The sequence below is a fragment of the Colobus angolensis genome, unplaced genomic scaffold (assembly GCF_000951035.1).
Source record: "Colobus angolensis palliatus isolate OR3802 unplaced genomic scaffold, Cang.pa_1.0 Scaffold312, whole genome shotgun sequence".
Lineage (NCBI taxonomy): Eukaryota > Metazoa > Chordata > Mammalia > Primates > Cercopithecidae > Colobus > Colobus angolensis.
This window is the reverse complement of record NW_012116400.1, coordinates 1,577,492-1,604,733: the sequence shown is the minus strand read 5'-3', so window position 1 is coordinate 1,604,733 and position 27,242 is coordinate 1,577,492. Positions and strand designations below refer to the sequence as shown.

At 34.5% G+C, this 27,242-nt stretch overlaps 1 protein-coding gene across 1 annotated transcript in view; it reads left to right on the top strand.

Moving 5' to 3' along the window:
* The window catches only part of DCC (DCC netrin 1 receptor), a 1,279,089-nt gene that overhangs the window by 1,029,970 nt on the left and 221,877 nt on the right, over nucleotides 1–27,242 (top strand). Inside the window, exons 14-15 of the mRNA XM_011950993.1 lie at nucleotides 2,214–2,324; nucleotides 19,506–19,700. Coding sequence (XP_011806383.1) covers nucleotides 2,214–2,324; nucleotides 19,506–19,700 — 306 coding nt within the window. The remainder of the gene's footprint in view (nucleotides 1–2,213; nucleotides 2,325–19,505; nucleotides 19,701–27,242) is intronic.

Genomic DNA, 27,242 nt, shown 5'->3' with positions numbered 1-27,242 from the left:
TAAACTGCTTTCTAATGATAACTTCAAGTTGTTAGCAGACTTTGTTTTACTTAAAACAGGTTTATCAGTCAGGTTTCTACCAGAGAAAGAAAGAGCCAGCAGGAAATACATACTAAGAAAAGTATTGCAAGAAATTGGTTTAAGTAGTTATGATGGCTGGCCAGGCAATTTCAAAATCCACTGGGCAGGCCATTAAGGGACAGGCTGGAGCTCTCAAGCTAAGTCCACAGCCATGGCAGGGCAGAATTTCTGCCTCAGGGCAGCCTCAGTTCTGCACTTAAGGCCTTTTATCTTATTGAATCTGGGCCATCCAAATAGACTATGGCAATATCTTTTACTTAAAGTCAACTGAATATGGACTTTAGTCCCATCTACAAAATACCTTCACAGCAGTACCTCAATTGGTGTTGGATTGAATAACTGGGTGCTGTAGCCTAGCTAAGTTGATACATATAACTGACCGTCACAAAGTGTCTTTTAAATCAATCACTGGAGACAGTATTGACATGATTGCTTATTCATTTTAAAGAAAAGTGAAGTTAAACTTCTACATAGCATAAGTACATTGTTGATGGATTAGAACTTTATTTTAAACAAGAGCGTTATGAAAGTCATAAGCTGTTATGAGTAGGTAACCATTTCTTCTCAAGGTTCTCTCCCTATTAATTTTTTAATTTCCCAGAAAATCTTTGTAATCCCTCTGCCTCAGTAATCAACAACAGTGCCTATGAAATGATGAAAATAATGAACAAAATTAGATCAATACCATGTTAACAAATCAAAGTGAGCATGAACCTACTTAAGGAATGACAGAGGCCTTATGTTTGAAGCATCTCTTTGCCATCTTGTTGATGTGGTTGAAATGCTGTATATTAACTTAATATTTTCTCTATGTTTAGTATTGTTGTACCCAATCAGTTTTAGTAGATTTTTCAAGTGTTGTTTTGTGTGTGCATCTTCTCTGCTTCAGGTACTATTGTGAGTCCTATGAATATACAATTAAAACCTGAATAATATTAACAACAAAACAAGAACACATTCAATGACAGTCTCAATATATGTCTTCATGGAGCTCCCAGCCTATTTTATAAAATTAGAAGCTTCTTTAGAGACAGAAATTTGTGTTATAAATATCATTATGTAGGTGAATTTATCAAATGGTCTAATAGTACTATTTATTAAAGGCAACTGTTCATTCCTTGCAATAACTAATCCTTTCTAACCATCATTTAAAATACCATCTTCTATTAATAGTAAGTTTGAATTCCCCTTACTACTAAGTGTTCATCTTCCTATGCAAAAAAATTTCAAATATGTAATTTCTTTTATTATGCATTTTTTTCTTGGACTATTTCAGATGAATGGGGGATAATGGTTACATTTTTATCTTTATCAGGGTTGCTTAATTCCTTGAGGTTTAAGGACTTAATCATTTAGTCTGAGTCTCAAAAATGTCATATGATCTTTTCACAAATATCATTTGTTTTACAATAATTTATCATGTTAATAAGCTACTTTGAGCTTTTGGTAAAAGGAAAGTCACTTACATCAAAAATTTTCATGTATCAGATGAATGATCCATGTGGCCTCTCTAGTTTACCTGTGTTCTCTGTGCTTTTAAAAATAAACCCTAATGTGATCATTGTGCACAATATTATGCCAAAATTATCATAAAGATTGATTTTCTATATCTCTTGCGTGGAAGCTAATGGAAAACAAAATATTCCTGAAAGATGGTTTTAAGAGACCAAAGCCCTAATATTTTCTTCTGAAGTGCACTGGCTTTGGATTCTTGATTTTTGGCCTAAAGAAAACATAATCACAGACCATGAATGAATGATGGAGACATAAATTTTTAGATTGACTGTTCTTGATTTATAGACATGGCTCTTCCAAAGAGTAAGGAAAAATGATCCATGCAATTTTTGATTATTTCTTCATCATTTATACTTTATATTCTGCATCTGCCCCTAGGCTCTTTACATGGACGTATTTTTATAAAATGGAAAAACTCATAAGAATTATAAAAATTAATTTGATTTCTTGCTATGATATTTCTACCCTTTTAGTCAAAATAATCATTACCACAATAGTCACAAACAATGTAAAGCATGTCCACTATTGTTACAATTTTGCTGAAGCTCTTTGGAACCCAGGCAGGAATACTTGATGCATAGTAACTTTCTCCCCCACTGTGGAAAATTCTTTCACAGGACTGGAGAAAGGAAGTCAGTACAGTTTCCAGGTGTCAGCCATGACAGTCAATGGCACTGGACCACCTTCCAACTGGTATACTGCGGAGACCCCAGAGAATGATCTGGATGGTAAGACTTTTTCCCAGTTACTATCACTCTGATTATCTTCTTGTTACCTCAGTTTCAAAAAGTGTCTTAAAAAAGGCATGAACTCTAACTTTGGTGACATTCATTCTTATTATATGTTCATATTCTAAACACAACAGGGAAACATTAGTGAATACATAGTCTTCAGCAATGCCATGTAAATAATGCTAGCCCATGAAAGACGTAGCATTGATTATGCAATAATCATGGTCCTCATAACAAGTTATTTGTTTTCAAGATCATCTAAAATAAGATATTTTCTTCTTATTTTATTTTGAATAATTGTCCTTAACCTTTTCGTTCACAAGAATTAGTGTAATGTATCATAGTAATAATGAACTATAACTATATAATATAGCTCCTCTTGCTTTTTATAAAGCTTTTGAAAAACATCTATATGTAGTTTCTTACTTGCTTATGATATTATCATTACCTTTTCTTGATATAAAAGACAACCTAATTTATTTGCTTAGCTGATAGTTGTCCTGAAACATTCATCAGTAGGATATTAGGATTCCTATAAGATTAATGTATTAATAAATTAAATATAAGCAAAATCCTGAAAATCAGCAAACAAGAAATTGCTCTGGAAATAAAAGCATCATGACTAAATTTTTAAAATAAAATTTAAGAGGAATGGGTAATGAAGTGACAGAATAAAACATTAAATAATAAAACAAATATATAGAATTAGAGTTAGAAATTTAAAAGGTAAGAATTCATAAAAATGAGAGGTCCTTGGAAAAGAAGTGAGATATGATAAGTATTCCTAAAGATAGGTAATCAAAACTAGTGTCAACTAAAGGTAGATATAAAGATAAACTCATATGTATTAAAAATGTGACAGTACAAGATAATTGCCTATTATAGCTAACATTGAAATTCTCTTATTCCTTAGCTGATACACCTGAAATTATTCCAGTAAAAATTGAGAGCAAAAACTCTATATTCCCTTATTTTCCCTTCTACTTTTAATCTCTCTTTTCATGTCTTCCTCACTTTCATTCTTTTCCTAGTTCTTTTATTACACTTTCTCATGTCTCCCTTCCTCTTTCTTGAACTCCTCCACCTCATTCTTTCTCCTTCATATTTCTCTTTTTCTCTTTTTGAATTCCTCGCCATCATTCATGATTTTTCTATAGCCACAGATTTGGTTTTACTAAATAATTATGGTAGCATTAAACAATCAATAGGTGATATTTCCATAATAATATTAATCTCTGCCATGTGACTGTATATTAATTCAATGAATATGTATAGAAATCTTACTAAGCATCAGGCACTGTGCTGAGCTTTGATAAATAATGAATAATAAACACTCGGTTCTTTTCTCAGGGAGCTTAGAATATAGCAAAGATAGACAGTTTAGGTGAAGTATAGGAAGTTGCCATTGTTATAGTTAAAACCTGATTGGGTACTTGAAAACTATAGTTCAACTTAGGATGGATGGATGGATGGATGGATGGATGGATGGATGGATGGATGGATGGACTGGTAGGCAAACAGACAGACTTGCGTTTATATTGAGAACTGAAGGATGAATAAGAATTAGGTATGCAAAAAATACATTGGCAATTGAGGGGAAGGAATAGAGAGTAAGGTAAATGTGGTTTTTAAAGTCAAGACAATGATGCTGTTTGGGGACTGAAAAAGGCCATCAAGAATGAAACACAGAGATGGCATATGATGAAGTTTGTAAGATAAGCAGGTTCTAAATATGACAAGACAAAGTTAAGAATGTTAAACATTGTCTAAGGATGTCATTAAGGCAATAACTTTGTTTTAGGCAAGTCATCAAAGGTTGATTAAAAAAATAGTGACTTAATTAGAATTGCATTTTGTAGAGATTACTCTGGCTGAAGCATGCACACACAAAAAAAGTATTCTAAGTAGGCAAACACAGGCAATGACTTTAAGACAACCCTAGAGGTAATATAGGAATTTACAAAAAAGTAACTTGGGGCTTAGAGATATTATTTAACTTGTCTTAGGTTATATAATTGAAAAGTTGTGGGGCTACGAAAAGTCACATTTCAGAGTTCATACCCGTCGCTGATAGCTTAGAAAATTTTCATTCATGTATTTATTCAGCATACATCTCTCATTAAAGAGCTATATATGCCAGACATTACTTTAGGTACTAGAGGTTAAACAATAAATAAAGTCCCTACACCCAAGGAGTATAAGTTTTATTCAGATGGAGGTAGACAGTGATAGGTGCTCTGAAGAAAAAGCAGCATGGTAGAGGGGATAGCAAGGATTAGAAAGTACTGATTTATATAAGGAGCTGAGAAAATCTCTCTGTTTAGATAAAAATGAACCCAGACTTTAAGGAAGTGAAGGGGAAGTCATGTGAATAGGTCACACTAGAGCCCTCCAGGTAGAAGAAAAAGCAAGAACAGTCATCCTGAATAGAGCCTAATTGGTGATTGGCATCCTTCTTGCCATATGTATCTCAAAGTCATGAGGTTGTAATTTGTCTTATGTAAAAAATAAAAGGGTGGCCATAATAAACTATGTAAATAGTTACTTTTTTCTATTTTAACTTATTTACCTGGTAATTAATTTTTAAATTTTATAGATTTATATTTTATCCTTTCATCTACCCTTATGAAGTATATATTATTAGCCTTACATTATTGGTGAGTAACTTAAGCTATGAAAATTTAACTAACTTAATCAAGTAGTCAGCTAGCAACTGTGGAGCTCAAAACTAGGTTTTGAGGCCAAGGCAGGCAGATCACTTGAGGTCAGGAGTTCGAGACCAGCCTGGCCAACATGGTGAAACCCCGTCTCTACCAAAAATACAAAAATTAGCTGGGTGTGGTGGTGCACACCTGTAATCCCTGCTACTTGGGAGGCTGAGGTAGGAGAATTGCTTCAACCTGGGAGTTGGAGGTAGCAGTGAGCCGAGATTGTGCACTGCACTCCAGCCTGGGAGACAGAGCCAGCAAGACTCCATCTCACAAAAAAAAAAAAAAAAAAATTAGGTTTTGTGCATTGAGGTCCAGTGTAGGGGATCAAAGAAAAGCCTCCACTAATCCCATAGAAATGACTTGATGACCATAAACACAGTGATTCAAGGCAAAAAAAAAAAAAAAAAACGATTCTAAGAAGTGAGATCATATCATTTACCCAAACCTAAGGGGTTGTATCTTCTACTGGAAGGAGAGAGAATAAATGAAGCAGAGGTGCTAAGGTCTTACAAAATATCCAGAATGAAACGGACTCTCTACTTGACTTATGTGCTCTTTTTCCTGACTCTGAATGAGTCACAACTTAAGTAGAACCAAAATATAAAATCACCACTTATTGGAAGACACAAAATTTTCATTTAACTCCGTGTTTTTCATATCAATGCAGTCTAACTATAATCCAGTTTATGCATCTATTTCCATCAAGAGTCTCTATGCCATGCTCATGAGAGTTTTAATAAATGCTTTTAATTGGATTTGTTTGAACTTTTCTACATGCAGAATTCCTTCATTTTCTTTGGGTATGGATGTAGTTATTATGAAATATAATTTAAGAATATACAGTGTGCTGAATCATGGGGAGTACAAACATGAAAACATCAAGAACAGCTCTATTGAGACCCAGACAGATAATGGCTGCACTGATTAGAAAAGATTTCATGAAAACACGTAGAACTTGAACTAGAAACTTCAGGGAAAGGGGGTTCTGTCAACTAGGATTGTAGGGAAGTGTGTGTAGCACAGCATAGAAGACATTTGAGATTGTTCACATATAGACATAATGAAAACTAAAAGCCATTTCAGAGCACTTAACTGTAAATGTGTGGGAAATGTGTTTCACTTGCTGTAACAAACTGTTAGTACCAAAGGCCTTCTCAATTTATTGATCCATGATCACTTTCAACTGTGACACTTCCTAAAAGCTATTTTGGTTTCCTTTCTTTCCTTCTGGTTTTCTTCTTTTGATTGCACTATTTATATATTAAAAAGTGTAACCCTTGATAGAAATTAATATTTGAAGGAATGAACAAGATCATTAGTGGTCACTAGTAGCTACAAAAGAAAATTGAGCCTACTAGTTTGCTCTGTTTTAAAAAAGATTTCCTTAAATATTCATCTCATTTTAATGTATTTGTGTAAATGTTTAAATCATAAAATAAGATACAAATGATTTGCACCAAAAGTTTCTTAGGTGATGTTGGAAAGCTTTGAGTTCTAAATTTTGAGTCCTAATGCTCTGTAATCAGAAATTTCCATATAGAATTGCTTTGATCTCCCAAAAATTAAGGATAAGGAGAAAAAGCAATCATTTTAAACCACATAAAATGGGAAGCATTCTTTGCTATAGCTGAAGATATCTGTGTTGGAAGGTAACTGCATCATTAGGCCTCTCTGGATGCATTATGTTGTATAACTTACCCCCCTGCTTCAGAGCCTGGTGGTGATCCCCAAGAGAATCATCTACACATTACTCCATAACTCTGAGCCCTGCGAGTCAGCTAAACAGAAACAGTGCTATTTGCAGATTGTTAAAGGAAACCCTTGCCTCCTGTGACTTCTGTAGTTCCTCTTGCCTTCTCAACTTGGCTTAAGCAGTGTGAAGATAACTGTAACTCAGAGAAATACCCCAATTCCTCATGGATTGTCCTTTTAATTAGATGTTTCATTAAAGTAATTATAAAACCAAACCACATTGTTCAGGTTTCCCTGGAAAGCACTTTGCTATTATTGACAGCTGGGAAGTTTTAAAATATTTATTTTGTGCCTCAAAATTTCAGCTTAAAAAAAAAAACAAAAACCAAGATCATTAGAATTTCCCAGGGTTTTCATGTAAATGTCTTGCATAAAGAAATGAGAGAATTTGTGATAGAATTCAACAAAATATCCTTCAAGAAACTGAGCTTGGAAATCTGTTTATGCTATTTTTTTTTTTTTGGAGTGAACAGGTGGAAATTGCTATACACTATAAATAATCATGTAATTTAAAATTGAATCTCTACCCTGAAGTGGAGGAGCTTAACTATAAAAAGTCAGCAGTGCAGACTTAAGAAAGTGCAATGGTGATGCAGCAAAAAAATGTGAACCTAGGAGCTGGCCCTAATTTCTTGCCCCCAGGAAATAGGTAATTAGCCTTATTAACCCAAACTGGTAATAAATGGATTCACTGCAAATTCATTTCATTTAAGAATTGGGGTAAGGAGTGTAGTTTACACCAGTGAGCAAAAGAATGTGTTCTTCTGGTGATTTCACTTGATGCTAGTATGGGATTTGGTGTGCACAGAGGAGTGAAGGTGGCATGTCATAGAATAGATTTTCTTTCTTGTACTTTTGATGGGGACCATTTATGATATTCCATGTTGCTAATTGACAGATAGCTTTGGGGAATTCGACGGACCAGTGGTGCAGTAGCTATTCCACTGTGAAATTTAAGACTCAGCCCCTTATTATCATTCAAGTGGATTTCATCTTACATGTAAGGAGCGTAGCAGGAAAGCAAAAACTAATTTTTAAAAGCAATATAGTATCTGTTTCGGTTCCTGGGCAAGTGGCTTTTCAGAATCTCAAAGTTCCACTGTACAAAGGATGGCACAGGTTGTTTTGACTTAGGTAAATGTTCAAAGAAGTTGCAAGTCTTGGTTATAACAAACTTTAATGTGCCCATGGTATGTCTGATCCTTCTACGGCTTGCTTGACTTTTTTCTAAGTACCATGTAAAGGATCAGGTTGGTTTTGGAGTCTTAATGACTAGGTTTGGATCCAGTCCACTTATCATATATTCTTGGGCAAATAATTTTCCTATGCCCTGGTTTCTCTCATGTATAAAGAGGGCATAACAGCAGTATCCATCACAGTGGTTTTTGTGAGAATTAACTATGATAATGGCAACACAGTGCTCAACAGTGTGTTGTTCTTTCTGATTTTTCTGGTTTTGATAAATAAGTAGATCTCAGACTTTGACTGTAGTTTGTTGTTGTTTTTGTTGTTGTATAGTTTTAGACAGAATCTGGCTCTGTCGCCCAGGCTGGAGTGCAATGGTGTGATCTCAGCTCACTGCAGCTTCCACCTCTTGGGTTCAAGTGATTCTCCTGCCTCAGTCTCCCAAGTAGCTGTGATTATAGGCATCCACTACCACACCTGGCTAATTTTTGTATTTTCAGTAGAGACAGGGTTTCACCATATTGGCCAGGTTGGTCTTGAACTCTTGACCTCAGGTCATCTGCCTGCCTTGGTGCACTCTCGAAGTGCTGAGATTACAGGCATGGCCACTGCACCTGGCCATGACTGCAGTTCTTTCTGACGGTAATATGAAATACTCAGACCATTGATCTTATGAAACTTCTTCATGATGATAAAGCCTTGCTGTCTACATTTAGGGAAGAGATGTATTCATTTCTGTTACAAAAGGAGAGTGTATGTTCAGTACATCTTAAAAGCTCATCATCTAATTAAGGTATAATTTAATGGGGTATCATATAACAATAGATTGAATAAGGCATTTTGTGGAATTATGCAGTTTTTTAAAAATGTATTATAGGAATATAAGCAATCTTTCAAAATTGTATTGTTTTTACAAAAAACTAAAAACAAACATTATGCTAAATGGTAAACTACTCAACACATTTGTTTTAAAATCCAAACAAGCTTAAAACCTTCCTATGATTTCTGTTATTCAAGAAGATAGAGGTTTTGGCAAGAAAAACAAACTTTAAAATTCATAACATTTTATTACAAGAGGAAAGAAATCTTATAAATGGTGTTATTGCATATTTGAAAATTGCAAGAAGCTGCACTAAAAACCTATTAGAACCAATAAGAGAATTTAATAAGAATATGTTTCAAAAACATAGCTTTTCTTTTTAGTAGCAATAATTAGTTTAAACATTGAAAAGAAATGCATTTATAAAACCACCTAAAATATAATATCTAGGACTAAGTTTAACAAGATGTAAACAAATGTATATCATAAAAGATAACATTTTACTGAAAACTATAAAACAAGACATGAGTAAATAGCAAGTTACATATGTTCCTGAATGAAAAATCTGATCATTATTACATTAGTTACTTCCAAATCAATGACTAATTTTAGACAATTCTAATCAGAGTAAATTTTAAATGATTAAGGATTTTCTGGGGTGAAAAAAGAGATTTATATGGAAGAATAAATGCAAAAGAATCCCAAGAAATTTTAGAAAAGGATAATAAATACTAACATTTACTATAAAGCCTGATTTAAAATCAGTATAGTACTATCTATCATTGGAATGCACAGATCAGTGTAACAGAACATAGAAACAGCACCTATCTAGGTATGTTTGAGGAATAAATATAAAAATAAAGCTGGCTTCTCAAGCAGCAGATTAGTTACTAAATAGTGTGAAATTATTGCCGGTACTTTTAGTAGAACAGAAAATGTTTTTCTTCTCTTACATCAAACTAGTTGACAGTGGTTGATTCTGGTGATGGAACTGAAGGCAAAGGAGGGTGAAGTCATCACATCTTATATAATTCAAAAATAGAAAGGCCACAGGTGGCTGTAAGGATTTTGTCATCACTTTTTCTTCAGGTATTTTTAAATATAACAAAGATGGGTTACTCAAACAAAAGTCTTTTTATACAATTGGAGATTTTGAGCTGATCTTTCAAAGTATCATTTCCCTTAAGATGGATTGTATTCTTCACTTTGTGACTAGTATCAGTAATCACTTGTCATCCAAGTCAAAAGTCTCCCTATCACCCTCAACTCCATTTCACTCCCTGTCAATGTCCATTCAATCACCAAGATCTATAATTTCTACCTTCACAATAGATTTGGAATCCATCCTCCCTTCTCCACACCCACCACAACACTTTATGTCAGGCTCACATCATTTGTCACCAGAAAGTAGCCTCAGGTTTGCTATTTTCTGGACACCTGTTTGCTCTCCCTCCTCTCTAGACCCCATAGTGTTGTCAGAGTCATTTTTTCAGAACCAGATCTGATGATGTCAATTCACTGCTCAGATTCTTCTCCATGTGGTCCTTCCCTCAGCCTCAACTGTGTCATCCCATCCTGCCTGCCTACCTGCACTTCCCTCCAGGTGCACTTCCTCAGCTGCATGGTGGATCAAGCTTTTGGACTTAGCGTGCTCTTTACCCAAGTATATTTTCACATGTATTTCTCACCTGCTTGTCCTTCAAAACTCACTAGATGTTTCACTTCTAGGAAGCTTTCTCTTATCTGAGTTTCATTCAGATGTCTTTTCTCTAAACGCATTTCGACACTCTTCTCAATAAACTTGAAACAAAGACCATGCTTTGTCTTGAACTTCTGGATATTTCACACAGTGCCTGCTACATAGTACTCAATACTAAGTGAGTGGGTGAATGTAAAATATTCATAGCTGGGTATTTGTGAGAAATGTGTAACACTTACATAGTTTGATTCTTCACTGATTTTCATCATTATATACAAACTCTAATTTCAGATAAATGAGCCAGAAATATCTGCTGCTCTCTGTTGTATTTTTTCATAAATGTAGAATGCATCCCTTTTTGCTTATGTACAGTATGAAAATGAAAGCCCTAGTTTTCTAGAAAACAGCTTGGCATAAGATTTTAAAGTTACAGTGATGTTTTTGTTTGTTTGTTCTGGGACAAACCAATAGGTCTGTAGTTTTGAGAGCATACGATTTGAATCCACTTTGAGGAAAACAAGCCTAAAGAATTCATTTAGCATACCACTTGGCAAAGACTAAGGTCTCTGTCTCCCCATACAGAATAAGGTTTATGGTTTGAGTGGCCATGGAGATTATTCAGTGTAAGGTAGCTGATCAAATGCATCATGGTAGAATGATACAAAGTACTAGTGAGGTTTTGTGATAGTTGAAGCTGGTATCCTTAAACTCTAAAGTGAGAGAACAACTCCCAGATATGGAAGGGCTGGTGTCTGCAGCTGCTCTTTGAAAGCCACGTTAAGGGTATTTGCTCTAACAGTCAGGATTACTCTCACTATTTCAAGAAGTCGGCAGTTTTTAAATAAAACCAAACTTCACTATATTTTCTCTGTATTCTGTTGGACATGCCAACTTGCTACCCTATATAGGCATCTTAACTTCCTGGTGGTTCTTGCCAAATCAAGAACATGATAGACAGAGACCATGCTTGTGTAATTGTTGGGCCAAAAAAGGGCTGACTCGTATCTGTAATCTGGAATTGGGATTCTGCAGCTTCTCTGAGCAAGAGAAAATCAAGGAAGGGAAGAATCTTGATGGTTTCGTTAGGATAAACTTTGGGCATGTCATCGAGGGTCTCTTCCCTAAAAAATACATTACATTTCCCCCTCATTTTCCTTTTGAGTTATAATCAATGTGAGGCAAATGCCAGTGTACAAAGGTGCAGAGAGGATGTCGATTCTGGTGAATTATTTTAGTATCTACCTTTATTATCACTAGGAGTAAGTATGTTGATATAAAGAATTGGAGGACATGGGGGAAGAAAGATTCCCCATCCTTAGATCTGCCAGTTTAATTGGCTTAGATTTAGGAGGCACATATTTTCAGAATTACAATTCATTGTTGTGGTTTTCAAGGAGTAGAGCTGTCAAAACTCCCTTTTAAGAGTGTTGGCTATGTATTCATTGACTCCTGTTAGACTTCTACATTCTTTTTCTATCGAAGCAAAAAAAAAAAAAAAAGTAGCTAAAAATAAAACATGAAATAATAACATTAGGTTGACACAAAACTATTAAGATGAATAGAAAACACATATTAAAAGTAAACAAAAAGACAAAATGCAGTTAAAAATTACAAAACAGTGTTGAACTGGAAGAACTTGTGGTAGTAACAAAATCTGTAGAATAGCTAACAGTACAAACTATATGTGAAATGCTAAATGAGAAAACATTTGTTAAATTAATGAGTATGACACATGCATAATAGGTCTCCATGAAGTTTAGTCATTATTAGGGACAAAAACAAAATCTATATGGTTTAAAAATTTTTAATGATACAAATGAATAAGTAAACATTAGTATGAATAACTGATTTTTCCATTCATGGAGGGGAAAATGTTAATGTTCATTATTAAAATTAGTAATGAGAGATTAGGGGAGGGCTTGACTGTGAAGGGGCAGCCTAAGGAAATTTTGGCGGTGATGGAATTTTTCTGTATTTTGACAGGAATGGTGGATACCAAAATTTTACTCATTTATCAAAACCCATAGAGCCATGTACCACTAAGTAAATGTTGCTGCATATCAATTTTTAAAATAAATTAAAAATATATATTTCCAGCCTGGGCAACACAGGGCGACCCTATTTCTACAAAAGTTTTCTTTTAAAAATTAGCCAAGTGTAGTGGTGCTTACCTGTGGTCCCAGCTACTCAAGAGACTGAGGTTGGAATATCACTTGAGTCCTAGAGGTTAGGGCTGCAGTGAGTCAGAATTGCACCACTGCACTCTAGCCTGGGTGATAGAGTGAGAACCTATCTCAAAAAAAAAAAAAAAGGGGGGGGAGAATATTGTCAAAATATTAGAAATAGGATGGTAAAATAATATAAAGTAGAGTTAAATGGTGAATAGAAGTGGTTGTCCACTATGAAAAATAAACAAATAACCTTTAAAGTTTATAGAGGTGAGTGGCCTAAGAGAAGTGATATCCTTTGGTGAGAACATGCCCTGTCTATAGAAATGAACACATTTGTAAGTATCAGACCTGCCTGGAAAGGCAGAGTGTGGGTATATCAATTGCCTTATGTAGTTTGCTGTAAAGAAATATAGGCTATTAAGGACTGAAACAAAACTCTAACAAAATGATCCATAAAATGCAGCACGCTAAATGGAGACCAAATATGTGAATATTTGTCAAAAGTTCCAACTGCCTGACACAACTTGGCAGTGCCATCTACAGCAGACAGTATGTGGTGGCAACTGCTTGCATTTCCAAGATCTGGCACAGACAAATCTTGCTGTCCACTAGGAGGAAAATAAAGTATCCAGTGTAGAGTAGATGACTGGGGTGAGGTGAATGAAGGGAAAATCACAGGTGAAGAAGGTAGAGAGAGAAGCGGAGAGAGAGAGATCATTTATGGCCTTTTAGGCCATTGTAAAGAACATGGCCTACAATGTGGTTTGGGAACACCTTGGGGGGTTTTGAGCAGAGCAATAGCATGATCTTAATTGTAGTTTTGTATATACATGGTCACACTATATCTCTATTCATACACATTTATTTTAAATACCACCTGTATGCTGATGGCTTCCACATCTGCGTATATCTAGCTGTGACCTTTCACCAAAATCCCAGACTTACGTACCCAACTACTTCCTTGAGATAGCCACAGGTTTGGCTAATAGGCATCTCACACTGAACATGACCCAAGGAGATCTCACCTGTTTTTCCTCATTTCAGTTCATCAACCAACAGTTACGAAGTCAAAGACCTATGGGTTATAATTAAATCTCCCTTTTCCTGCACCACTCACATCTACTCTATAGCTCTGTTAACTATACTTTACACATGTCCTAAATCTATCCACTTTATATCATCTTCACAACAGCCACCTAGACAAGTGCCAAAGCAATTTTACGGTCTCCATGTTTCATTCTATGCCTGCACTCCAAACTTCTTTTCACCCAGAAAAATAGAGTGATCTTTCAGTAATATCAATGAGACCACACTTCACACCTTCCATCCCTGCCAGTCAAGACCATTTAAGATCTTCTCCTTCTACTTAGAATAAAACCTAACTTTCTTACTTATCTTGACTTACCTTGCCTACAGTAACCTGGTCTGTAAGTGACTCACTCTCTTTTTTCTCTTTTTATAATTGTTTGCAATTATGGACAAATAGGCATAACCTAAAATCTACCATCCTAACAATCTTTAAGTATACAGTTCAGTGGCATTAAGCACGTTCATGTTGTCATGCAGCCATCACCACCACCCATCTCCAGAACTCTTTTCATCTTGCAGAAGTGAAGGGCTGTACCCATTAAAAAATAACTGCCAACCTCCCCAACCCCCAGCCTCTGGCAACCACCATTCTCTTTTCTGCATGAATTTAACTTCTCTGGGTACCTCATAAAAGGAGGTTTATGCAGTTTTTGTAATTTTGTGATTGGCCTATTTCATTTATCATATCATTGCCAAGGCTCGTGCATCTTGTAGCGTGTCTCAAAAATTCAATTCTTTCCTTTTTAGAGGCCAAATAGTATTCCATTATGTGTATATACCGTATATACCACATTTTAAAGATGCATTTATACATTGGTGGAAACTTTAGTTAGTTCCACCTTTATGCTATTGTAAATGATGCTGCTATCAACATGGATGTACAAATATTTGTTTGAGTCCCTGCTTTCAACTCCTTTTGCATTTATACTTAAATGAAGAATTGCAGGATCGTATGTTAATTCTATTTTAAATTTCTGGAGGAACTCTTATATGGTTTCTTTATAACAGCTATGTTATTGTACATGCCTACTGGCTGACTCTCTTTTTATCTTTTTCAACCTCTCTCTTATCCTTGATGTTCCAGATGTGATGATCTTCTTTGATTTCTCTGAATATCAAACTCATCCCTGCAGTAGAGCATTTGCAATAGTTGTTTCCTCTCCCTGCAGAGCTCACTACTCTGATGTTTGCTTGACAGGCCCTTTCAGATCATCCACCTTAGACTCAAATGGGGAGAATTTCCTGGATGAGTCAGTGATTGTCCCACCAGCATAGCACTTATCAAGATCTCACGATTGTCTTGTTCATTTATTAGGACTTATTTTTTGTCTTTCCTCTCCCAACACTGTATTTTTAGTACCTAGAACTACGACTAGTATATAGGAGATACATAGTAGTTGTTGAAATGTCACAGGGATTAATGTAATACATGACCTAGTGTGCCACATGTGAACATTACACATTAGTGGAAACCTGTGTAACATGTCTACATTAATGTTTCAAAGAATAACATGTCTACATATCTGTTACAAAGAATAACATGTCTACATATGTTACATATGTTACAAAGAGTAACATGACTACATACATGTTAGAGAAAATAGCATGTTCTTTAGAACCAGAGAATACCAAGAGAGAATCCATAATTCAATAATATAATCAAGAGTGGCAATTGACCTAGTTTTCTTGATCATTGAGACTCTAGTAAAAATTTGGGGCCTTGTACTAGTCTGTTTTCATGCTGCTGTTAAAGACATACCCGAGACAGGGCAATTTACAGAAGCAAGAGGTTTAATGGATTCAGTTCCATGTAGCTGGGGAGGTCTCACAATCATGGCAGAAGGTGAAAGGCACATCTCACATGGTGGCAGACAAGAGAAGAGAACTTGTGCAGGGAAACTCCCCTTTATAAAACCATCAGATCTCAAGAGACTTATTCATTGTCATGACAATAGCATGTGAAAGACCCAGCCCTGTGATTCAATTACCTCCCTATGTGTACCTCCCACAACACTTAGAAATTGTGAGAGCTACAATTCAAGATGAGATTTGGGTGGGAACACAACCAAACCATATCAAGCTTCATTAATTTAAACATTTCAGGCAAAATGTGCTCTTTGGTTTCAAATTAACTCAATAGCTACTCTACTACTCCTCTGTGCTTCATATGTGCAAGCAGTGTCTTAAAGATACTTGTAAAATGTTTCATGTACTTCTGAGCAGCAAATTTCAGTTACAGACTCCAAATAAATAATAGGCATATTATATATCTTCCACAGCAAATTTTCTAAATTGATATTTTATAGTTCATTCTAATAATAACCACTTTCCTAATCCATACGGTCATCTATGTTAGAGAAAACTCACTCAGGTAGCATAAAAGGAAAATTGTTATTTCTGCCTTTATATTAAGTGAGTGGGCATAAATTGGCTATCATGGATTATGAACAATCTCCTGGCATAGTTATCATGATGATGAGGCCATATATTATGAATGGCTTGGGTCTAATACCACCTCGATAGGAACTGTCCTTTTGGTCCTGTGAGTTTAAATTGGTGATAAAGGGTCATTAAGGCTGGGCATGTAGACTCACATCTATAATTCCAACACTTTAGGAGGCTAAGGCAGGTGGATTGCTTGAGTCCAGGAGTTCAAGACCAGCCTGGACAACATGGCAAAACTCCATCTCTACAAAAATATAAAAATAAAATAAATAGATAGATAAATAAAATAAATAGATAGATAAATAAATTAGCTGGGCATGGTGGCGCCTGTATGTAGTCCCAACTACTAGGGAGGTTGTGGTGGGAGGTTGACTTGAATCAGAGGGTTAGAGGCTGCAGTGAGCTGTAATATCACCACTGCAATCCAGCCTGGGAGACAGAAGAAGATCCTGTCTCTGTCTCTCACACACACAAACCTAATTAGTATTTAGATGAAGAGGCAACATATCTTCTTATGTACTAACTTTTTTTCTAATCTTAAAAATTATTTTGAGGTTTGCCTCTAGGACTGAAACATTTTCATACAGTGAAGGATAAAAGGGAGTCTTACATTCTAAAAACTCCTCTTTTTCAAGAGCCAGTTGGTGTATACATTACAATGATATTTTAAAGCTCCAATGAATAAAATTCTGTAGTTACTAACTTAACCAATTTGCAAAAGAACTATTCATTGGTTTTCAGAAATATGGATAGTTACTGTTCTGAAAACATTGTAACAGTTTAAACGGTTTTTCGTTTTAATCTAAAAGACGTTAGTATAATTCAAATCATTATGATTTCATATTGCTTTTAAAAAGTCATAAATACAGAAGATCTAGTTTATTTTCTTAGTGTACGATTAGGCAGATTATCTTGTTGTTTTAAAAGTCAGTGCAAAAACTTCAAATGTGCTAAACAGAACTGACTGAGAGTCCATTACATTTCAAGGGCACTGGTGAGACTGTGGCAATAGGGTTGAAAAGTGTTAATCCATCCTTTTCATCTCTTTTTATTACTTTTACTTAGAGCTTATATTAGGATATACTTCACAAACAACGTGTTTCTGCTGTTAAGGCTTATATCCACATTTTGAGACATAATTTTTTATGAGGTCTTTGCATATTATATCATGGGCTTTTTTAGGGCAGACAAATAATAGCTTTCCCTTTTTGCTCACGAAGGGCCATCTTTGGGGAAAAAGCATCTTTAGAAAATTCTGTCGATGTGGCAACTTTAGAATCATTTGAAAAGCTTTAGAATCTTTTGAAAATGGTACCTATTTTGAAAACTTTAATAAGAACATGCTTCCATCTATCACATAAGCTAGAAGTGGGAATGCTGCATATGAATAAAAGTGGTAGGGACTGTGCCAATTTTGGGTACTACATTGAGGAAAAAAAGTAATATTACCTCTAGTCATCAGATTTCTTTGTGTAATTTGGCATATGTTACCTTCAGAGATTTTCTAAATCACTGGACACAGACATTTCTGGAACATAAATAATGAACAGAATCACTTGAATAAAATTCAAATCACTAATGTTTTTGAGTGCTTATTAATTGCCAAGAAGTGTGTTAAGCATTTATTGAAGTTTGGATGGGCATATTCTTTCTTACATATCTTTGCATAATACTTCCCTGATTTTCAAAGAATAGTCTACATGTGCTAGTATTTAGCCAATTAAAATATTTATCATAATCTATTGTAACTGCCTTTTTACTTGCCTATTTCTCATTAGACTATAAACTCCAATAGTGCAGGTTTTATGTCTGCCGTATTTGTTCTTCCTATATCCTGAACATTATAGGTACCGAGGCTCAAATCTCAAATATAATAGGTGTTGTATAAATATTTGTTAATTGGCTGGGTTTGATGGCTCAAGCCTGTAATCCCAGCACTTTGGGAGGCTGAGGCGGGTGGATCACGAGGTCAGAAGTTCAAGATAATCCTGCCCAAGATGATGAAACCCCATCTCTACTAAAAATACAAAAATTAGCCAGGTGTGGTGGCAGGCACCTGTAATCTCAGCTACACAGGAGGCTGAGGCAGATGATTGCTTGAACCTGGGAGGCAGAGGTTGCAGTGAGCCGAGATCGTGTCACTGCTCTCCAACCTGGGTGACAGAGTGAGTCTCTGTCTCAATAAATAAATAAATGTAAATTGAATAACAGTCGGTGTCCAGAAAGAAAATATTTTTTTAGGACTAGGAAATAGGGAAGAATGATAACATAAAAATCAGAACAATTTATTTTTAAAACTTACTAATTTTCAACACACAATTCCTTTAAAAGAAAATATATATGAGGGTGACATGCACATTCTCTTTTTAATATCTGGCAATATTTGAGAATTTATTTGCTACTCATAATGAATATGTTTGTATGAATTATCTCATTAAATCTTCTCAACACCATACCTTCATTCTACAGGTTAGGGAACTGAGGCTTAAAGAGGATAAATAATATCTCAAAATCTCACAGACAGTGAGCATAGAGTACAAGTTTGAATTCTGCTCTTTCTTACTTCCAGAGCTCAGGCTTTGAGTCAATCAATATTTGGAATGCCAACTTAGAAGGGAAACTCAGAGAAGTGAAATAATTTCATGAGGACACAGAGCTGGTAAATGACAGAATGTGGCATTAAACCAAATTTGCACAGGTCTAGAGGTTGTGAGACTTTAATCCAGGCCACTGTCTTCTTTCTTTTAATAATAAATGCATTTTTCACTGATTTAATAAACCATGAATCAAGTACCATCCTAATCATGCTGGACAGATCATGGCCCTTAACTGTTTCTCCTGACAATTACATAAGAAATACTGGTTAATTTGTTTTTGTTTTTAGTTGAATTAAGTAAATAATTATTGGATGAGACAGCATTGACGTTTTATTCTCCATTCTATTTTTCTTACATCTGCCTTGGTTTTCACCCTTTATTAATGATACCTAAGAAGAAACATGTAAAAAAAAATTAAAAAAAAAAAAAAAGCCCAAATAAGACACTATTTGAATGAAGATGCATTGATGCCCATGGAAAGAATTTGGTATTCTTGTGTGCTTACCATGCCCATGGAAAGAATTTGGTATTCTTGTGTGCTTAAGAAATATTGTGACAGTGAAATCCAACGTAGAAAATGTATCACATGCTGAAATAAAGAGTGACTTGGGCAATAGGTGATGCATTATTCGTCTTGCTTAAATGATGTTCTGCCATGCTACATTTTCTGTTATGAGGCATGCTGATAATGCCTCTTTTTGAATGCTAGAATCTCAAGTTCCTGATCAACCAAGCTCTCTCCATGTGAGGCCCCAGACCAACTGCATCATCATGAGTTGGACTCCTCCCTTGAACCCAAACATTGTGGTGCGAGGTTATATTATCGGTTACGGCGTTGGGAGCCCTTACGCTGAGACAGTACGTGTGGACAGCAAGCAGCGATATTATTCCATTGAGAGGTTAGGTGAGTATCTGCTATTTGTTTTTTTCTATTAAGGGGAATTATGTCATTATGACTGCAAAAGAAGATGAAAGAAGGAATTTTCAGTCATGGCAATACATCAGAATGATCAAACTCCGTCCTGCATGTTTCCCTGCCTCTATCGATCTAGGTTCTCTTATTGTGCTCAACTCAACCTCATTTTTTACGGAATACAATACTTCAGTTGTGATATTCTGAATTCATTGAAAACTTGTTCATTCAGAGCGGTCTAAGGTGTGCAAAAGTGTTCATATTCATTTTAGATCGGATTTCCCATAGTGCTGTAGGAGGTTATATTATTAACACAGAGAAATAAAGTAAACATAATGTATCAGGATGCCAGTAAGTTAAACAATTTTCATAACGCAAAATGTAAGTTGATTCTACCTGTTGATTTAATATCATAGTATATTGACCCCACTGGAAATGCAGCTTGACTGGGCAGGCAAGGTGTAGGGGGTGGGGGGATTTGCAATGTCTCTCACAAACAGAACATTTGTGATGAGAAGCCTGATTTGAATTTGAATAACTAAAATGCAGTAGCAAGAAAAGATTTTCTCAGTAAAGGAGGAAAATTGAACTGACCCATTCTCTCTATAATTGCTTCAAACACTAATAAGAGAAACACCTACTGAAAATCTCCATAATTTTAGTTAGCTTGGCATTTAGAAATAATATTCTTTCCATCAGTTCCTGAGTTTGAATGTAAAGGCAATCACAAAACTCATATTTATGGCTGTCAAACCTATGTCAGGGGACTCCCACTTATCCATTATTCAGCATCCGCCATCTTTGACAGTTCACCTTGATGCCACTCACCAGACAGAAGGAGGGAGGTCGGGAGGGAAGTCAGGACTCAGAGGAAGTCAGGAGTGAAACTGCATTGTTGACCCTATCCTTTAGATAATGATTCTCTTTGTTAACAAAAAAACATTCCAAAGGTCTCCAAATTTAGTCAAGTTTAGGTGTTTGGGAGATTAACATTGGCAAATCTCCCCAAATGCTTAAGAAGAAAAACAGAAAAAGTCTCTGGAAAATCTATTCTAAAAAGCTAGGAAAATTGTTAAAGGTAAAATGGGATATGAACCTGTCTCAGTAATAATTATGAGTTTGCATTCTACAACTTACCTGGAAACAGTAATTACACATACACACAGATAGGTATGTAAGTTCTACCAGTTGACACTGTTTTAACATAGTCCCATGTTTTAATATGAAATACAATAATTAGCATGTTGTTCATTAAATATCCTCATGGTTATGCAAATGAAATGCCATTTTTCCAACATGTGTTTTCACTATTTAGCCAAAGTGTGTGTGAGAGACATACATTAAGCTCTAATCTTTATAAAGATAAGGATTTATTCAAGTCCACGTTCACACTGCAAATACATCACCTATTATTTTGTTTATTCTAGTGAGCATTAAAATTGATACATCAGTTTCCGTGGTAACTTTTTGAGAAGGTATTTTGAAAGGCAAAGTTGTCTAGTCATTACATGTACATAATAAAGAAAAGGAAATTTTATGTTTTAAGGACTGTATGACAGTTATACAACTAAAAGTGAATTAAAGTAAGTTTAATTCATTTAAGCGTAGGGTCAGTCATAACTTCAAGTATCATGGTTGTATATTAAACTATAAAAATCTATTTGTTTTATAATTGACCAACAAACCCCTTCATCTATTTCATGAGAAAGCAAGACTTCTAAACAGCATTTTATTTGCAGTTTAGACACCAGACACTGTGATCAGCTTCAGGCTGGAAACACAAGAACATCTTGAGTAATATCTAATATTACCTAATTAAAAGCAAACAACTTGCCTACTATAGGCATAGAGCTTCATTAATCAGTGTTTATACTATTAAATATTTAGAATTAATCTACTGACATTTTACGCCTTTTAGTTCAAGAGCCCTAGTGCCAGACTTGATGTATGATATAGACACACAAGATCTGAATTTAATACTTCTTAGCAAAATTAATTTGAAGCCAAACCACTTTTTAAAAAACTCACTATCTACCTACCAATTGATCTATTTATCTATCAAGTTATCTGTCTTTACATTTTTATTCAGGTATTATTTATATACAGTACACTGTATACGGTAAAAGTTACCTTTTGGCATTTTTAAAAGAGCATTATTGAGGTATAATATTTGTTTATTTTTATAATCTTTTCTCCAATTTATCTCAGTAATACTTTATAGTTTCAAGTGTAAAGGTCTTCAATGTTTACGTTAAACTTATTCCTAAATACATATGTATATGTAGGAATATACATATATTAGAAATACCCCCCAAAACATACATATATATATATATACATATATATATTTGGAAATATATATATATATTTGGAAATATATATTTAAATATATGCACATATATTTAGGACTATTTAAATTATATACATATATTTGAATATTCCTAAATATATGCACATATGTATATTATATATACATATATATTTGGATTATTTTAAATAGAACTGTTAAAATTTATTTTAAATAAATTTTTACTATAATAGATTTATAGATGATTATATAATGCATATATAGATGTATTGTTGTATTTATAAATGTATAGAATACAAGAGTTTTTTTAATACTAACCTTGTATCCTAATATCTGTTAAAATTACTTATATATTCCATTAGTTTTTTAGATTATCTAAAATTTTCCATTTAGTCAAACATATCTATGCAAACAGAAAGTTTTATATTTAGTTTCTTATCTCTGTCTCTTTTATGTCTTTCTGTTGCCTTACTTCAGTGGTTAGGATCTGTAGTAAAATACTGAATAAAAGTGCTGAAAGCAGGTATCTTTCCCTTGTGTCTGATCTTAGAATAAAAAAATTTAGTCTTTACCATGAAATAGGTTATTACCTCTGGGCTCTGTATCTAAGTCTTTTGTGAGATTGAGGAAATGTTATACTCTTTCTAGTTTTCTAGAAATTCTGGTCATGAATATTTGCTGAATTTTATTAGACAAATTTCTATCTTTTGAATTTTTTTTTTCTTTTTTAAAAATACAGTGAGTTGCATTGATTTATTTTTGAAGGGTAACCAACCTTGAATTTCATGTATAAATCCTGTGTGGCTATCATGTATTATCCTTTTCTTATGTTGTTTGATTTATTAATGCTTATTAAGGATTTTTTGTGTGTGTGCCTATATTCAGTAGGTTATATTTGTCTACAATTTTCTTTTCCTATAGTGTCTATATCCTGTTTCTCTTTTACTCCAGTTACATTGGCTCATAAAATGAGCTGGATTATATTTACTCCCCTTCTATTACAGAAAATTTGTGTAAAATGAATTTTATTTATTTCTTAAGTATTTTATAGATTTTACTAATGAAATCATCTGGACTTGAGATTTTTTTTATAGGAAGGCTTTGATAATAGATTTAATTTTTTAAACAGATATAGGCCTGATTTGCATACTTTCTTGTACTGATTTTGGTAAGTTAAATTTTTAATAAAATCCATCCACTTCATTTTGTCCCTTGTTGACACAGAGTTATTCATAATGTTCTCTTTATCTGTTATCTATGGTTATTAATTGCTTTTTCATTTCTGACATTGGTCTTTTCTGGTTCCTCTCTTTTTTTGTGATATCTAGACAGGGGTTTACTAATTTTGTTGATCTTTTCAAAAAAGAGCCTTTGACATTACTAACTTTTCTATTATCTATCTCTGTTTTATTTCTTTCATTTCTGTTGTTATCTTGACTACTTCCCTCCTGATACTTATTTTAGATCTGGTCTTCTATTTCTAATTTATTGACATACGAACCTTATAATGTATGCATCCATTGTTGTTCCTCTAGGTATCATTTTACATGCATTCCACAAATTTTCATATGTTGTATTTTTATTACCATTTAGTTCAAAACATTTCCTAATTTTCCTGTGATTTATTATATTCTCTAAGTTATTTAGTAAGGTGGTACTTAATTTTCAAATTTTGGGATTTTCCTAGTTATCTAGTTATTATTGGTTTTCTTTTCTTTTTTCTTTTTTCTTTTTTTTTTTTTTTTTTGCCAGAATCTCACTCTGTTGGCCAGGCTGGAGTGCAGTGGAGTGATCTTGGCTCACTGTTCCCTCTGCCTCCCAGGTTCAAGCAATTCTCCTGCCTCAGTTTCCCAAGTAGCTGGGATTACAAGTGTGTGCCATCATGCCTAGCTAACTTTTGTATTTTTAGTAGAGACGGGATTTCACACTCTTGTCCAGCCTGGTCTTGAATTCCTGATCTCATGATCCATCTGCCTCGGCCTCCCAAAGTGCTGGGATTGCAGGTGTGAGCCACCACACCCAGCCTAAATTTGAGTTATTAGTAGCACTTAGCAATATGTCTGATATTGCATATTGCAGTAAGGTCATATTGCATATTACAGTGAGGTTGCAGTGAGCCAAGATCACCCCTTTGCACTCCAGCCTGGGTGACAGAGCAAGACTCTGTGTCAGAAAAAAAAAAAGAAAGAAAAGAAATATGTCTTATAAGGGCTCAGCTGACTTTTTCTATAATGGACCAGAGACTAAGCACTTTAGGCTTCACGGCCATGTAATAGTCTCTATCACCACTCCTCAACTCAGCTATTATAGCATGAAAGCAGCCAAAGACAATACATACTTAAATAGACATAGCTGTGTCCTAATAAAACTGTATCTGTGGACCCAGGAACCTATAATTTTATATAATTTATGTATATATTATAAACTTTTATATGTTATAAAATTCTGTCTTTTTTTAATTTTAGCAACTATTTAAATATATAAAAAACATTCTTAACTCATGGGCTATACAAAAATAGTGGCCGCTCAACTATAATTTACTGATTCTTGCTCTTAGTGATTGCTCTAGAAGATACCATCTATGTATTTAATCTTTCCCACTTTATTTAGGCTAATATCATAGCATATCATATAAAATATAGAAACCTGCAACTGCACAGGTCTCTTTATCATATGGGCTATTCCTTGTGTTGTAATGGTCATATGTATTACATGTGCATGCGTTGAAAATCCCACTGGATAGTCTTATATATTTATTGTGTTATGCAGTCACGGATTTCTTTTAAGACTTAAGGGGAAACTATGATGTTTTCTATTTAGCCAGATAGATAACATTTCTTATGCTTTTCATTTGTATCTGAAGATGAAGTTCTTATCCAGTATTATCTCCCTTTAGACAGAAAATCTTCCTTTACCCTTTCTTTGTAGTTCAGTCAGGTGGCAACAACTTTTCTTTGTTTTGCTTTAGCTAAAAATGTCTTCATTCTACTTTTCTTTTTCCTGAAGAATATTTTCACTGGATATAGAATTCCACATTGACAGACTTTTTTTTCTTTTCTCCAGTTATTTAAAGGTGTTGTTTCTCTGTATACTCGACTCTATGGTTTCTGATGAAAAAACATTAGCGTTTCAGACCATTGCAACTTAATGTATTTATACATATGGTTGAATTTTATTTTTGTTTTCCGTTTATCAGATTGCTTTTTTGTGTCCCTGTTTTCCCTTTCTTGACTTCTTTTGGATTATTTGAATTTTTTTTGTTTTAAGTTTTATTATTATTATTATTTTTTCCTGAGATGAGATCTTGTTCTGTTGGCCAGGTTGGAATACTGTGGAGCTCTCATGGTTCACTGCAACCTTGACCTCCCAGGCTCAAGTAATCCTCCCACCTTAGCCTCCTGAGTAGCTGGGAAAACAGGCTTGTGTCAACATAACATTCAAAATGTTGTTTCCCTGTAGTAATATAAACTTTTTTATTTTTTTGCTGGGTGCTTTTAAGACTTCTTTGAAATAATTGATTTCCAGCAGCTAGATTATCTCATATAGAGGCATAGTCATTTTTTACTGTATCTTGCCTGTGTGTTTCATGCTTATTAAATCTATAAATTTATGTTTTCACCAATTTTGGTCATTTTGTCTTCAAATATTTTTCCCCACTGTTCACCACATTCCTTCTGACACTGTAATCATATGTATTTTAGACATTTGAATTTTATCTTACACATTCTCAGAACTGTGATGTTTTCTTTTGTTTTTTAACCTTTTTACTCTTTTCTTGATATTGAATGCTTTATCTATTATCATGCTTACTGATAAACTCCTTCATTACCTCCATTTCATTGTTAGGGTTATATGGTAAAGGTCATTATATTTTAAAACATTGTCCTCTTTTTAATTTTAAAATCTCCATTTTTCTACATTTTCTACTACTCTGTTGAGATTTTCTATATTCCTTGCAAGTATAAATTAACTCTGAGAATGTACTTATAAAAGTTACTTTAGCATGTTTCTCTGATAATTTTAACATCTGCGCCATTTGGGTTGGGTATCTATTTGCTTTTTCACTTGAGAATGGACTACATTTACCAGTTTTTTTGGTATGTTGTATAATTTTAGACTATACGTCGGGCATTGTCAATGTTAAGTTGTAGAATCTGGGTTTTATTACAGTCCTTGAAAATTTTTTGATATATTGGTTTTAGAAGGCAATCAACAGTTAGATTCAGATTGTAAGATCGATTTTGCTTTATCTAGGCAGCAATTAAAATCTTGGTTAAGTTTCCTAAGCCTTTGCTCTGCTGTTAGTGGTTAGACGGAGAGTTATGCAAGTTTTTACTCAGAATCAGGACATCTCTGTCTCCAGAACTCTTTTCTGTATACTTTTTGTAAACTGTTTCCCTCATCCCCTGCAATGTCTTTCAGTGATTCTTCTGTCAGAAAGTGGGGAGGGTTTCTACTGGAGTGCCAGCTGACTGTAATGGGGTGCTTTCCATGCTGCAAAGTTTTCTTGGAGTGAAACAAAACTAATTCCAATGTTAGTCGCTTCACCAAGATCTTAATTCCAAATCCTCCTAGTTTTGTAAATACTCAGACCTCATATTGTTGGGATACTGGTTTTGGCGGGGATTGTTTTGTATCTTGTTTAGAACTTGAGGCTGTTATCAGTGGGATGGATAAGCTAAAAGGAGCTTACACAATCAGAGAATAATTGGAACCTCGCAGTCCCATTTTAAATATTTTTGGACAGCTGTTATTGTGAACGTTCTTGATAAAAATAAGATGACTTCCTGGGCAGTGTATTTAACATCTGAATTACATTTGGCACTATAGCACTTATTTACTAACAACATGTATTAGAGGAACTAAAAATGACTCTGAAATATATAATTTAGTTGCTATATTTAGTCTGTTTTCAAGCTGCTAATAAAGACATACTTGAGAATGTGCAATTTACAAAAGAAAGAGGTTTAATTTGACTTACAGTTCCATGTGTCTGGGGAAGCATCCCAATTGGTGGAAGGCAAGGAGGAGCAAGTCACATCTTACATAGAGGGCAATAGGCAAAAAGAGAGCTTATGCAGAGAAACTCCCCTTTATAAACCATGAGATCTCATGAGACTCATTTACTATCACAAGAACAGTGCAGGAAAAATCTGTTCCCATAATTCAACCACCTCCCACTGGATTCCTCCTACAACATGTGGGAACTGTGGGAGTTAAAATTC